At 39.7% G+C, this 12,402-nt stretch overlaps 1 protein-coding gene across 2 annotated transcripts in view; it reads left to right on the top strand.

Annotated features, from left to right (window-relative positions):
- The window catches only part of LOC109917510 (protein LEG1 homolog), a 38,222-nt gene extending 29,254 nt beyond the window's left edge, over positions 1–8,968 (top strand). For both annotated transcript variants that reach the window (XM_048597247.1, XM_048597246.1), the window contains 3 exons: positions 2,420–2,556; positions 4,441–4,679; positions 8,734–8,968. In XM_048597247.1, the coding sequence (XP_048453204.1) occupies positions 2,420–2,556; positions 4,441–4,679; positions 8,734–8,906 (549 nt within the window). In that variant the 3' untranslated portion in view covers positions 8,907–8,968. The remainder of the gene's footprint in view (positions 1–2,419; positions 2,557–4,440; positions 4,680–8,733) is intronic.
- The last annotated feature ends 3,434 nt before the right edge of the window (positions 8,969–12,402 follow it).

Genomic DNA, 12,402 nt, shown 5'->3' on the forward strand with positions numbered 1-12,402 from the left:
AGGCCCGAAACGTCAGCCTTCCTGCCCCTATGATGCTGCTTGGCCTGCTGTGTTCATCCAGCTTTACACCTTGTTGTCTCGGATTTTCCAGCATCTGCAGTTCCTACTATCTCTGATTGAGTTCAGGTTATCAGTTACAGTTTTTTTTTATTCTTCATTCATGGGATGTGAGCATCACTTGCCAGGTCAACATTTATTGCCCATCCCTAATTGCCCAGAGGGCAGTTAAGAGTCAACCACTTTGCGTGAGTCTGGAGTCACATGTAGACCGGATCAGGTAAGGACGGCAGTTTCCTTCCCTAAAGGACATTAGTGAACCAGATAGGTTTTTTGACAATGGATACATGGTCATTATTCGATTCTTAATTCCAGATTTTTACTGAACTCACATTCGCCATCTGCCATGGTGGGATTTGAACCCAGGTCCCAGAACGTTACCTGGGTCTCTGGATTAACAGTCCAGTATGTCCTCCCCAGGTTGTGTGACTACATACGGGTGGGTTCCACACTTTCCAGCTGCCGCCTGCTTCCTTATATTGTGTATAATTTTTGTTCTGCATGAAAGAAGGGAATGTATCCTCCTTGTGAGAATGTTCCTGACATGGTCAAACACTTCATATGTTATAGGGAACATGGTAGTTATGGAGAAATGAGGATTGAAATAATGCTGAGAATCGTGGGTACAGAGTGGGTGAATAGGGAACGAGGTAGAATGGAATGTGGTACATTGAAGTGTAGGGCTTGTTAAGGACCACAATGGTAATTTTTGTATGAGCTGGAGGATGTAGGTAGGGATCTAAACAAACATTTTGCGTTGGTGTTCACCTGTGAGTGGTACAATGTGGATATAGAAATCAGGAGGAAGGACTACAATATAATTAAAGAAATTAGTTCAGACAGAAATGAGGTTCTCAGTGGTCTGGCAGGCTTAAAATAGGGAAGGGCTGGAAGAAATGTTCAGTGAGGCAAGGAAGGAAATAGTTGGCAATAATTGTTAATTCCTCTCTGTCGAGGTGCCAAAGGACTGGATGATAGCCAATGTTGTACCTTTATTCGCAAAGGCGGCAAGGGATAAATCAGGAAACTACAGGCCAGTCATTCTAACCTCAGTGGTGGGAAATCTATTGGAAGTAATTCTGACGGACAGAATTCATCTGCAATTGGAGAGGCAGGGATTAATCAGAAACAGTCAGCATGGTTTGTGCTGAGGGTGGGTCATGTCTGAACAACTCGACTGAATTTTTTGAAGCGGTGACTAGGTATGTAGTTGAGGTCAATACATTTGTTGTGGTCTACTTGGATTTCAGCAAGGCTTTTGATAAGGTCCCATATGGGAAACTGACTGCGAAGGTAATAGCCTATGGGCGCCATGGAAGTTTGACAAACTTGATCCAGAATTATCTGAGTGGCAGGAAGCAGTGGATGATGGTAGAAGGCTGTTATTGTGACTGGTTGCCAACACTCAGTGAGGTTCCCGCAGGGACCCTTGTTGTTTGTGGTAGATATAAATGATTTAAAATTGAATGCAGGAGGATTTATCAGCAAGTTCGCGTATGATAGGCAAATTAGCAGGGTGGTAAATAGTGAGGAAGATAGACTTAGATTACAGGAGGTCATAGATGGGCAGATGGGTTGATTAGTGGCAAATAGAATTCAATTTGGATAAGTGGGAGGTGATGGATTTGGGCAGGACAAACAAGGCAAAGGAATCCGTGATGAATAGTAGGGCCCTGGGAAACACCAAGGGACTTGTGTTTGCATGTCCACTGATCCCGTAAGGTAGCAGGACAGGTAGCTAAATTGGTTAAGAAGGTGTATGGGATACTTGCCTTTATTAGCCAAGGCATAGAGTTTGAGAGCAGGGAGGTTTGTCTGTAACTATTAAACGTTGGTTAGGCCCGAGCTAGAGCGTTGTGTGCGTTTCTGGAATCCACATTATAGGAGGGATGGGATTGTACTGGAAAGGGTGCAGAAGATATTTGCCAGGAAGTTGATTGGACTGGAGAATTTTAGTTGTAAGTGAGATTGGATTGTGATACCAAGGCATAAAAAGCCATGGTCCAAGAGTAGGAAAATGGGATTAGAATAGTTAGGTGATTGTTTTTGACCAGTGCAGGCCCAAAGAACATTTTCTCTGCTGTAGATCTCTATGATGCTATGAAGTGGAAGAGGGGAGTGTTGGGCCTGTGTGTGTGTGTGTGAGACAGAGAGAGAGAAAGGAGTATTTGTGCTGGGAGAATGTTCCTATCAATACCAAAGCTGAATGGCAGACATTTCACATTATTTGTAATAGAGTTGATTAAATCTCAGTTCTGACAAGTATCCTGTCAACTCTGTGTTCATCTTGACTTAAGAACAGAAGTGAAATTTCTTAAACAGACTGACACTTGACATTTACTTACAATGCATTTTTCAACAGCTTTTGAAGAAAACAGAGAATATTTCCCAAAGCAAGCTGTTACCTAGCATCTCCCCAGAGGAGGATACAGTTTGGCATCATATCTGGATCGCACACGTATCTTCAATTGAAGCTGCACTTCCAAAATTTTCTGAAAGGTTTTTTATGCACTTTTTATATTTTCTTTTGCTGATTCTACTCTTTTTGGTCTATGGACCAGATGGCTTTTCTTCAGCTCCAATCAATTGTCTTATCTTCTCCCAGTGCTTTTCCATTTCCTAATACATATCAAGTTCTGCTCACCCACAACCCTGTGCTTACTAATCTACTTTGAGACATTGCTTAACCAGGACCCTATCTTAAAATTCTCAAAATTTCTCATTCAAATTAAAATTCTCCTTTTACCTGAACTGATGACTCCCCTCATCCCTGTGTTTTACAGGGCATTTGACTGTGTCCCACCCATTTCCTATACTTTTGCCCTCACGCCTTCCCCTTTTTCCCAGAACACCAGCAGTGTCTTCCTTGTCCTCACCTTCCATGTATTCAAAGGATCATCCTCTGCAATTCCCACCATCTCCAGCAGGATGCCACTACCAAACACATCTTTCCCTCCCCTCCATTCACAGCATTCTGCACTAACTGTTCACTCCATGACACCTTGGTCCACTCCTCCCATGTCATTCCTCCCCTCCTCCAAAGCGCCTTCCCATACAACTGCAGAAGGTGTAACACTTGTTCATTCACATTCACCTCCTCCTCACTGTTGAAGGCTCCCAACTCACCTTCCAGGGGAAGCAGTGTTTTATTTCTACTTTATTCAATCTACTTTACTGTATTCACAGATCACAATGTGTTTTCATTTACATTAGTTTGACTAAACAGAGTGAAAACTTTGCAGAACATCTGCATTCTGCCTGTAGGAATGTTCCCAAACTTCTAGTTGTTTTCCATTTGAATAAATGAACTTGACCTCATGCTAACATTTCTGTCCTGGGCCTGCTGCAATGTTCCAATGAAATACAATACAAGCTTGAGGAACAACACCTAATTTTCTGCTGAGGTACTTTATAGCTGGCACGATGGATCAGTGGTTAGCACTGCTACCTCACTGTACCAGGGACTGGGATTTGATTTCCCCTTCAGTCTAAATGGAGTTTGTACATTCTCCCCGTCTCAGCGTGGATGTGCTCTGGTTTCCTCCCACAGTCCAAAGATGTGCAGATTAGGTGGATTGGCCATGCTAAATTGCCCATAGTGTTCAGGCATGTGCAGGCTAGGTGGGTTAGACATGAAAAATACAGGGATGGGGTGGGTCTTGGTGGGATGCTGTTCGGAGTGTCGGCTCACACATGGTGGATCAAATGGTCTCTTTCCACACAGTAAGGATTCTATGATACTAGCTGCCAAGACTCAGGATTTAATTTCAGAGCCTGATCTCATGACAGTTTTCCTCCATTTTTATCCACACAAACTTCTCTTCCCAGAACTTTCTGCTTTGTATCTTGTTTACTTTGCGCTCAGCCAAGCAGACTCACCTTCACCCTCCCACACCTTAATTTGTACCCATTTTCTAACTGTATCTCCAATCCCTTTTGGTTCTGAAGAGGAGTCACTTTGGATTCAATATACTGTTTCTGTCTCTACAGATGATGTGCTGATTCTCTCCAACTTTTTCTGAGTTTTTAAAAGTTTCTCATCATCATTTTTAAACTCCTTAAGACCACTCCTCTATCATTGTAAGCAGCTTCAGCCTTTCAAATCTCTGCCTGCCTCCGATTCTGGCCTGACAATGTAAATCCTTGGTTGCTGTAGAACCACACCTTATACAACAGTACTCTGCCTTTCGTGATACTTGTGCTCTCCCCCTCAACTTGTACCTTGCTAATTTGCAGATTTTTGAAGATCAATATTTCTACCTTAATCCACCACCTAACCCTTTACATTTTCTAAAAAGTACTTGGTTGCAAGAAACAGTAAGCAATTGTAATGCGAATGTAATAAATTTAATTTTGTGTGTTTTGCTTTATTTTCTTTGACAGATTAACGTACATTTCAGCTCCTGAAGCACAGTTTGGGGTCAGTTGGGGCAGTGCAGTAGAATTTATTGCAGCTGCTCATTTTCCCACAAACTTTAATCAAACTAATGTCTTCCAAGTGTACCTTCCTCAGCGAATGTTATTGGCACACGATAAAGCACCATTTATTCCTGACCTGAGTAAAGAGGAAAACTGGGTCCTAGTTGCGCTTAACATCTTATATGAAGGAAACAAAATGACAGGTGGGTAATTGTTCCAGTTTTGTTGTGCGCAAAGCAACATTAAATGTATTTGCCTTTACTGAACATCTTTATGAATACAACTTACACAAACAGAAGTAATGTAAATTAGTATATGCAGTAACAAATTTTGTTAAAACACATTAATATATTTCAGAAGAAATAACAATAGATAATCTGATTAAAATGATTCAATGATTTTCTTTTAAGCTGTATGCCAAGCACCAATCCTAATATGCATTCAGAACTAAATGTCAAAAAATCCCTGCTGCAGACTACATAAAACATGACATAAATTATTTGAAGGTCAGAATGAATAGCCAAAGCTAAAAATTGCTGGGCGTATTGAGAAATTGGACACATTGTGACACAAACTTATTTTATTTTCTGAAGACAACGCAGACTTAGTCCTTTCAATGTGTGGAATGAAAAATCATGATTATCAATAAATTTATCGAAAAATTTTAAATTACTCTTTGTAACTTTTTTTATTACTTTTCTGATCAGATAGAATGCAGCCAAGCTTAGGATGGTCCTAATTATTTTACATTCTACCGTTTTAAAAGATTTTATATGAAAATGATGTCACTTTTATCTAGAAAATGACAATTCTAAGAAGGCACATAAGAGATTACATCTTAAAAACACTAGTAAACAATAATAAGCCAATTCTTTTCTCCTCCATTTTCATTTCAGGCTATCTAGTGACTTGTGAAATATTAATCCTTCTCCCAGGTGCGGTCACTGTGGTCCAACACTTTTTAAATTTTCAATCTGCAGTTTTTGTTCAAGTAACTCTGTATGATCAACTTTACACAAAGACCAAAGTGATATTTTATTTATTTAGTATGTTGATAGAGAAAAACATTACAATCGCATTTTTCAAACATAATAAATTTAATAATGAATAAAGAATAAATAACAGTTTGTTTCTTGGACAAACTAGATCCTCAAAGTCACTGTGAAATTTATGCAGCTGTAACTTTAAATGGCAGCTGATGAATAGCAGCATCAAACCGCTTCTTCTAGTGTTGCAGTGCCCCTCAGTGGTCATTTGAATTGGAGTAAAGAAATGAAGCTGCCTTCTAAATGAACTTGAGATAACAAAGTGTAGAGCTGGATGAACACAGCAGGCCAAGCAGCATCAGAGGAGCAGGAAAGCTGGCGTTTTGGGCCTAGATCTTTCTTCAGAAATGGTGTCCAATAAAGCCGAGTAGAATTGAGAGTTCAGGTTGTGGATCCTATGAAGAATAAAAAACAGGAGAGGTCCTTTGCAGGTCTGGGAGAGGGAGGCTCTGATGTGGGTTGGCTTGGTTGTAGTGCCAGGAGATGCCGGCGCATTGCTGCGAGTGTGTGTTTCAGGAGTCGCAGGGAGAAACGTTTTTGAAGGATCTCAATGTTCTGAATGTAGACATTGTCGCAGTTGGGGCCAAATTGGGAAGGCCTGAATGTAGACTGTAGTCCATTGGGGATGATCCGGTTCCGTAGGCAGGTACTAAGAAAGGTGATGGGGCTGTAGTACCTGGTTTGCTTCAGGACGTGGTCGAGCAGTTTCAAGGCCGAAGAGATTACGAGAGAGTTGCAGTGGGAGAGAGATCCACTGAGGTCTTTCCAGAGGGAGGAGGGTAACTTCTTCAAGGTAGGCATCCTTAGAAGAGGCTTCGAAGTGGGGTTAAAATTGTTTCAGAGATAGTAGGAACTGCAGATGCTGGAGAATCTGAGATAACAAGGTGTAGAGCTGGATGAACACAGCAGACCAAGCAGCATCAGAGGAGCAGGAAAGCTGACGTTTCGGGCCTAGACCTTTCTTCTAAATGAACTTGCTGCTTTTCAATCTTCAGTTTTTCCTTTCTTCTTAACGTTTGCAACATCTTAAAAAACTCCCGAAAAGCTGAACAAGTAGGATTTGATTCATTATCATAGTTGGTCCATATCAAACATAGAGTCATAAAGTTTTACAGCATGGAAAGAACTCTCTTTTCCCATTGCATTCACCCTGGTCATCAAACAGTCCCATTTTCCAACATTGGGCCTATGGCCCTGTATGCTGTGGTGTGTCAAGTGCTCATCTGAACACTTCTCAAACTTTTGTGCGTGTTCCTGCCTCTATAATCCTTACAGAAACCGCCAACCATCTGAGTGAAAAACCTCATATCCCCAGTAAACCTCTTGCCCATTACCTTAAAACTCTGCCCCTGCTTATTGACCTCTTTAATAACAGGAAAGGTTTCTCCCTAACTATACCTGTCACGATTTTGTACACCTTAATCAGGTCCCCTCTCAGCCTTCTCTAATCTAAGGAAAACAATACCAGCCTATTTAGCCTCTCTTCATTGTTAGATTGCTCTGGACCAGGCAACAAAGAAGGTGAATCTCCTTCACATCCTTTCCAGTGCACTCACATTCTTCCTATAGTGTGGTGACCAGAATTATATGCAGATCTCCAGCTGTGGCCCAACTAGCATTTTATGCAGCTCCCAGCACCAAAATGTTTTCAAAAGGAGAGAGAAAAAAAACTTACTCATTATACCTAGCAATCAACTTTCTGCTCTACACTGATGTAACTTCCATCAACCTTTACAAGTACTGCTTGGCTTCCAGTTGGAATTAGCTCACTCTTATTCCTGCTGGCTTTATGGCCTCAAAGTCTGCTCTTTTTGCCTTGTCACGGGGCCCAGTCTTCACAGTGATGCTGACTGACCATCATGGGGTCTCTTCTCCCAAATCTTTTAAAATTACAGGAAGCACCATTTTGTTTTGTGCTTTATTTCACATATGCCTTCTTCTACTACCTTTGAATTAATTCAGGATAGTTGTTAACAAAGAATCCAAAACACAGTTTAATTTATGTTGTTCTTATTACAACTTACTAAGGAACATAGTCATTTCTTAAATTAAACTTTAAGAGATATTTTTGTGTGCTTTCATTCAACTGAATCAATATCAGTGCTGTGAATGGATCAATTTTCTGCTTTGCATATTTGTGAGACATTTTCATCCTTAGCTCCTTGAGATCCAGAGTATTTACATTCTGACAGTTTATATTAGAAATTCAGCTTTATGACAGGACCAATTTTCATCCATTTAGCAACCACTGCAAAATGAAAATGTATCTACACCTCAAACATCAACTTCAAATGTACACAAATTACTTACAGTACATTAGGATTCCTTACAGCTGAGTTTTACATAACATTATAATAACTTGTTATTATATCAATACCCAATCCCTTTTTGAAATAGTTGACAACATACATTAACCAATGCATTTGATACTTTAACTCCAAATTCAGATGAGTACCAACTACTGAAACTACGTGAGTTTTGGAAATTCTTTTAGCAGGGTCTTTATAGTCTCTCTGCAAATGCCAGTTTAAATTATGGTCATATTAATTAGGAGCAGGAGTAGGCCAATTGACCCCTCAAGCCTGCTCCACCATTTTACGAGGTGATAGCTGCTTTCCTGTACATCATCATAACCTTTGGCTCACTTGTCAGTCAAGAATCTATCTAACTCAGTATTAAAAATATCAAAATGATCCTTCCACTGTTCTTTGGGAAAGGGAATTCCATAGACTAACAAATTGCTGAAGGGAAAAAAAATCTCATTTCCATCTTAAAAGGATACCTCCTATTTATAAGCTGCATTTCCCTTTTTATAGGGTGTTATAAGTGGAAATATTCTTTCAGCATCTAAACTATCCATATTCTTCAGGATCTTACATGTTTCAATTGTGGACGTTTCTGCAATTCAACCGTTCACACTCAGGGCTGAGATGAAAATTAATTGGCAAAAAATGCTGATAAATAACAGACAGGAAAGAGTTTCATGAAGTCTTAATAATAGAGCAATGTTCCAATGTTTTCAAAGACAAAGCACTACATAGATTTCTTTTTGTTGGTTAAAACTAATGCCTATCTTAAGATGACATTGTACTGCTTGATATGTAACTAACATCTATATTAAACTACTATTTTTGTCTTATTAACATCACATTTCACTACTTCATTTATATAAAATTAGGTTTTATACTTTAAGTATGTTCTTTCCATTTAGATGGCTGGTTATTGAAGTTCTGGAAGAGAGCAATGTGCTCAGAAAGAGGAAGAGAGGAAGGTCGAAACTTGTTGGAAAATATTATTTCAAATCCTGACCTCATTTTACCTGGGATATGTAAACTTCTTCTGGAGTTTATTAAGAATCATAACTGTTCTATAACTGATGCTTAAGCTTTCTTTGATTCTTTGTCAAGATGAAACTTGCAATAAAAAGCGAACATGTTAAAACAGAACATTTTTCAGTCAGCATTTCAGAATATTTAAGCTACAAGAAAAAAAAATCATAATTTTTACTTATACCTAAAGTTAAAGAGAAAACTCTCAGGCTAATTCTTCCTCTAACTTAAATGACACCCAGACCTCAGTGCCTTTGTCTTAATTGCAACAAAGTTTTGTCACATGTCACTCTTAACAGTATCAGCCACACTCTTAAAGAAAGGAAGAAGTTTGGACAATGAGGATGCTTTGAAGGGATCAACAATTTTTGCATAAGGACAGGTAAAGTCCAGTGAATGAACAAGAAATATTTTATTTGAAGTATTTGGGATAGAATTTCTATCTAGAAACCATCGGATAAGGAGTGATAAGTTTTAAAAATTAAACTCTTGTGTGTGTGTGAACAAATGCAAATTGTGTGTTAGTGGTCTAAACATTTATTTGTATACTTTTCACTGGGCTCCTGTATCCCTACACTTGAGTACACATAACAATAAAACCCAATTCTAACTCTAAATAATTTTGTGCTGTTGTGGCAGCAACACCCCATGAACAGGCAGCAGGGTGGCATTGTAGTATAAAGCAGTATATAGAAGAACAGGAAAGACAGCTGTGTGTATAAAAGGGTGTAACAGGAATAGAAGGAGGGCACTAGGTACTCTTTCTCCCAAGTGAAATGGTATAGGTACCTGGTTAGCGTATGGAGGGTCCCTACTGTGTGACAGTGAAACAGGTATTTAAGGCCAAGGGCAATTATCTCAGGAAGAGTAAAAAAAAATTCCTACTGTTATTTTTCCTCACCTGCATTTGAATAAACCATAATCACAAAAGGATAGGATGAGCAGCACAGTGTTAAACATGGCCTTCATCAAAATATGATGGCCTGGTTTTGATCGCCTGAAGGGGTTCAGAGACATTTTGCAGATTTAATTTCACCTTACTAGTCTTTGATTTTTCTGTTTTGTGTGCCTATCCCAGGAGATCCATAGCTACCAGGGCAGGCAGGAATCTGTTCATGATGTTCAGGCATCATGAGTGTGCAACAGGCTTGATGGTCTTTTCCTGCCCTCGAGATTTGCATGTCATTAAGTCTCCAAGATTAACAATTTTCTGCAGCAAGGGCAGTTGCAGCAAACCCTTCCTTTATCCCAAAAGACAAGAAACAGATCTCTCCTGCCAATGGAAAAACATTCTTTGAAGACAGATAACAATGAAACAGTGATTCTTTTATGGGGAGTGCCAAGTCTTTTCTGGTGTTGCTTGATCATGGGCTTCAGAGAATCGGAGCTCACATTGGCCAGGTGACTCCCCACTCAGTGTTATCTCCATGCTGCCAAGCGTGGGGTCCACAATTTCATGAAGGTTGATATCCAGAGTTTTTGCTGCTGTTACACTGAAATCCTTCATTTTTATTTTTTTCCCTTACCTTGCCGAAATGTGGTGTCTTGACCTTGTTGGTTCTTAGCTCATCTGACAATCCGGTGTCTTTCCACTATCGGCTCACTCCAAGACACCATTACGATTACCTCATTATTCTTCCACCAAGTAAGGATTTAGACCTTATGTTAATCCTCTTGAGTTGAACCAGTTCAAGCAAGCTGAAGCCAGCAGCTGGTGCTCTGGTAACTTCAGTTCACAAGCTGCTGTTTTTATGTGTGAGCAGCCAACAAACTTGTACAGGAAATTCAGGTTCAGAGATCTCAGATGTTCATTTGCACTAACATTTGTTATTTGGCCCACTTCAAGTTATATTCCAAACAGTTCAGGAGATTGCTGTATTTGGCTTGTCAGACTTTGCAGAGGACATATTACCCACACATACAGAGCTGCGGTGCTTGTGTTAATGATATAGCCCACATACCTGTTTGATATAATAAGTCTCATCTCCAATAACGGTCTTTCTTCATCTCCATTGCACATATTACATTTAATAATCAATTATAGCCTCTAAGTAATGCTTGGAACCTCAATGCAGATAAGCTGAGAAGTAGCAGCAGCCCAGATCCTGACCAGAGGGAACCCTTGTGGGAGGCAGTGACCAGGTAATCAGCCATCCTCACTTCCAGGTCCACTTGTGCAGAACCCAGAGCGGCTAAAAACAGGGCATATTGAGGGAACAAGCAGTAGCAGCAAGAACCATCCCTTCATGGTCCCAACGGTCCTCATTGCAGAATAAAGGGAATTATACCTTTACTCTGACTATAGTGAGCATGTATAAAAGGGGCCATGTCATTGTGATGTCAGATCACATGAAATTGGAGCCTTGTTCTATAGGATCCATGTAAGATATCCTTTCTTTACCATCCTCTGATATAGTTACATGCACAAAAATCTGTTTCTTTTCATTCACTAGAATGTAAATTTCACATTACTACAACCAGGACCCAAGCAACAACAGAGTGGCCCAGCAGCAGTTGCCTGCTTATTGACAGGGGTTAAGTGTGCAAATAGACTTTGGTCTCAAGCTGTCACAAAGAAGATGCACTTTACGTTGATCACACAGTTCCCTGCTTCTCTGTAGAGGGCACTGCAGTACAAAACTCTCAAAGTCTATGGGAACGTCTGATATGGAAGTCCCAGAAACAGGCCGTTTTGCCCAGCAAACGGCTTTAGCAGCTATTCAAGCCTTCCTCAACCATCTTTATTAGCTTAACCCTTTATTTCCTTCTCCCTCAAATGGTTATCTAGCTTCTCCTTAAATGTGTCTATACCATTCATGTCAATTACTTCCTGTGGTAATGAGTTCCACGTTCTCAGCACATTGTGAGTGAAGATGTTTCTTCAGAAATTCCTATTTGTTTAATTAGCAAATGTCTTGTATTGATGCTTCAAGCTTTGTTCTTCTTCAAAATGGAAACACCCACTTTGTATCTACACAATCAAAACCTTTCATAACTTTATTGACACTTAATAGGCTGCCCCTCTTCCTCTTTTCAAGCGAAATCAAACCAGAGCTATTCATTTTTTTTTAAATGTACTTTGTTCATTACATTTGTAAAGTATATTACATATTTTTTCAAATTTAACATTCTATAAAGTGCAATGCAGATTAGTTTCCTTCAATACAGTGCACGAGTGCCTCACTTGCCATTACAGGTTATATTTATTCTGCATATTTATGTTTCATGTTCAGTATTCTTTGGTGCATACTTTCTGTTTGCAGTAATAAATTTATACAGGTATACTAACTGGATTGCTGTGGACATGTGGCCTCAATCTCTGCTGTAGCTTGCTTTCACTTTGGGTTGTAGCAGACATTAAACCCACTGCAAGATGTCCCCACTTTACCATGCTCTGCTGATGTTTTGTCTTAATGTTATTTTGATTTCAGGATCTATTTCTGCAAATAAAATCGCTATTTTTGTTTTAGCACTGTTTTAGTTATTGTCCAAATGCACTTTATCATAATCCTCAGTATGTTATTGCATGTTGTGTCCTTAGTGCAGCGTTG

This window comes from Rhincodon typus, chromosome 5 (genome assembly GCF_021869965.1).
Source record: "Rhincodon typus isolate 14 chromosome 5, sRhiTyp1.1, whole genome shotgun sequence".
NCBI classification, from domain to species: Eukaryota; Metazoa; Chordata; class Chondrichthyes; order Orectolobiformes; family Rhincodontidae; genus Rhincodon; species Rhincodon typus.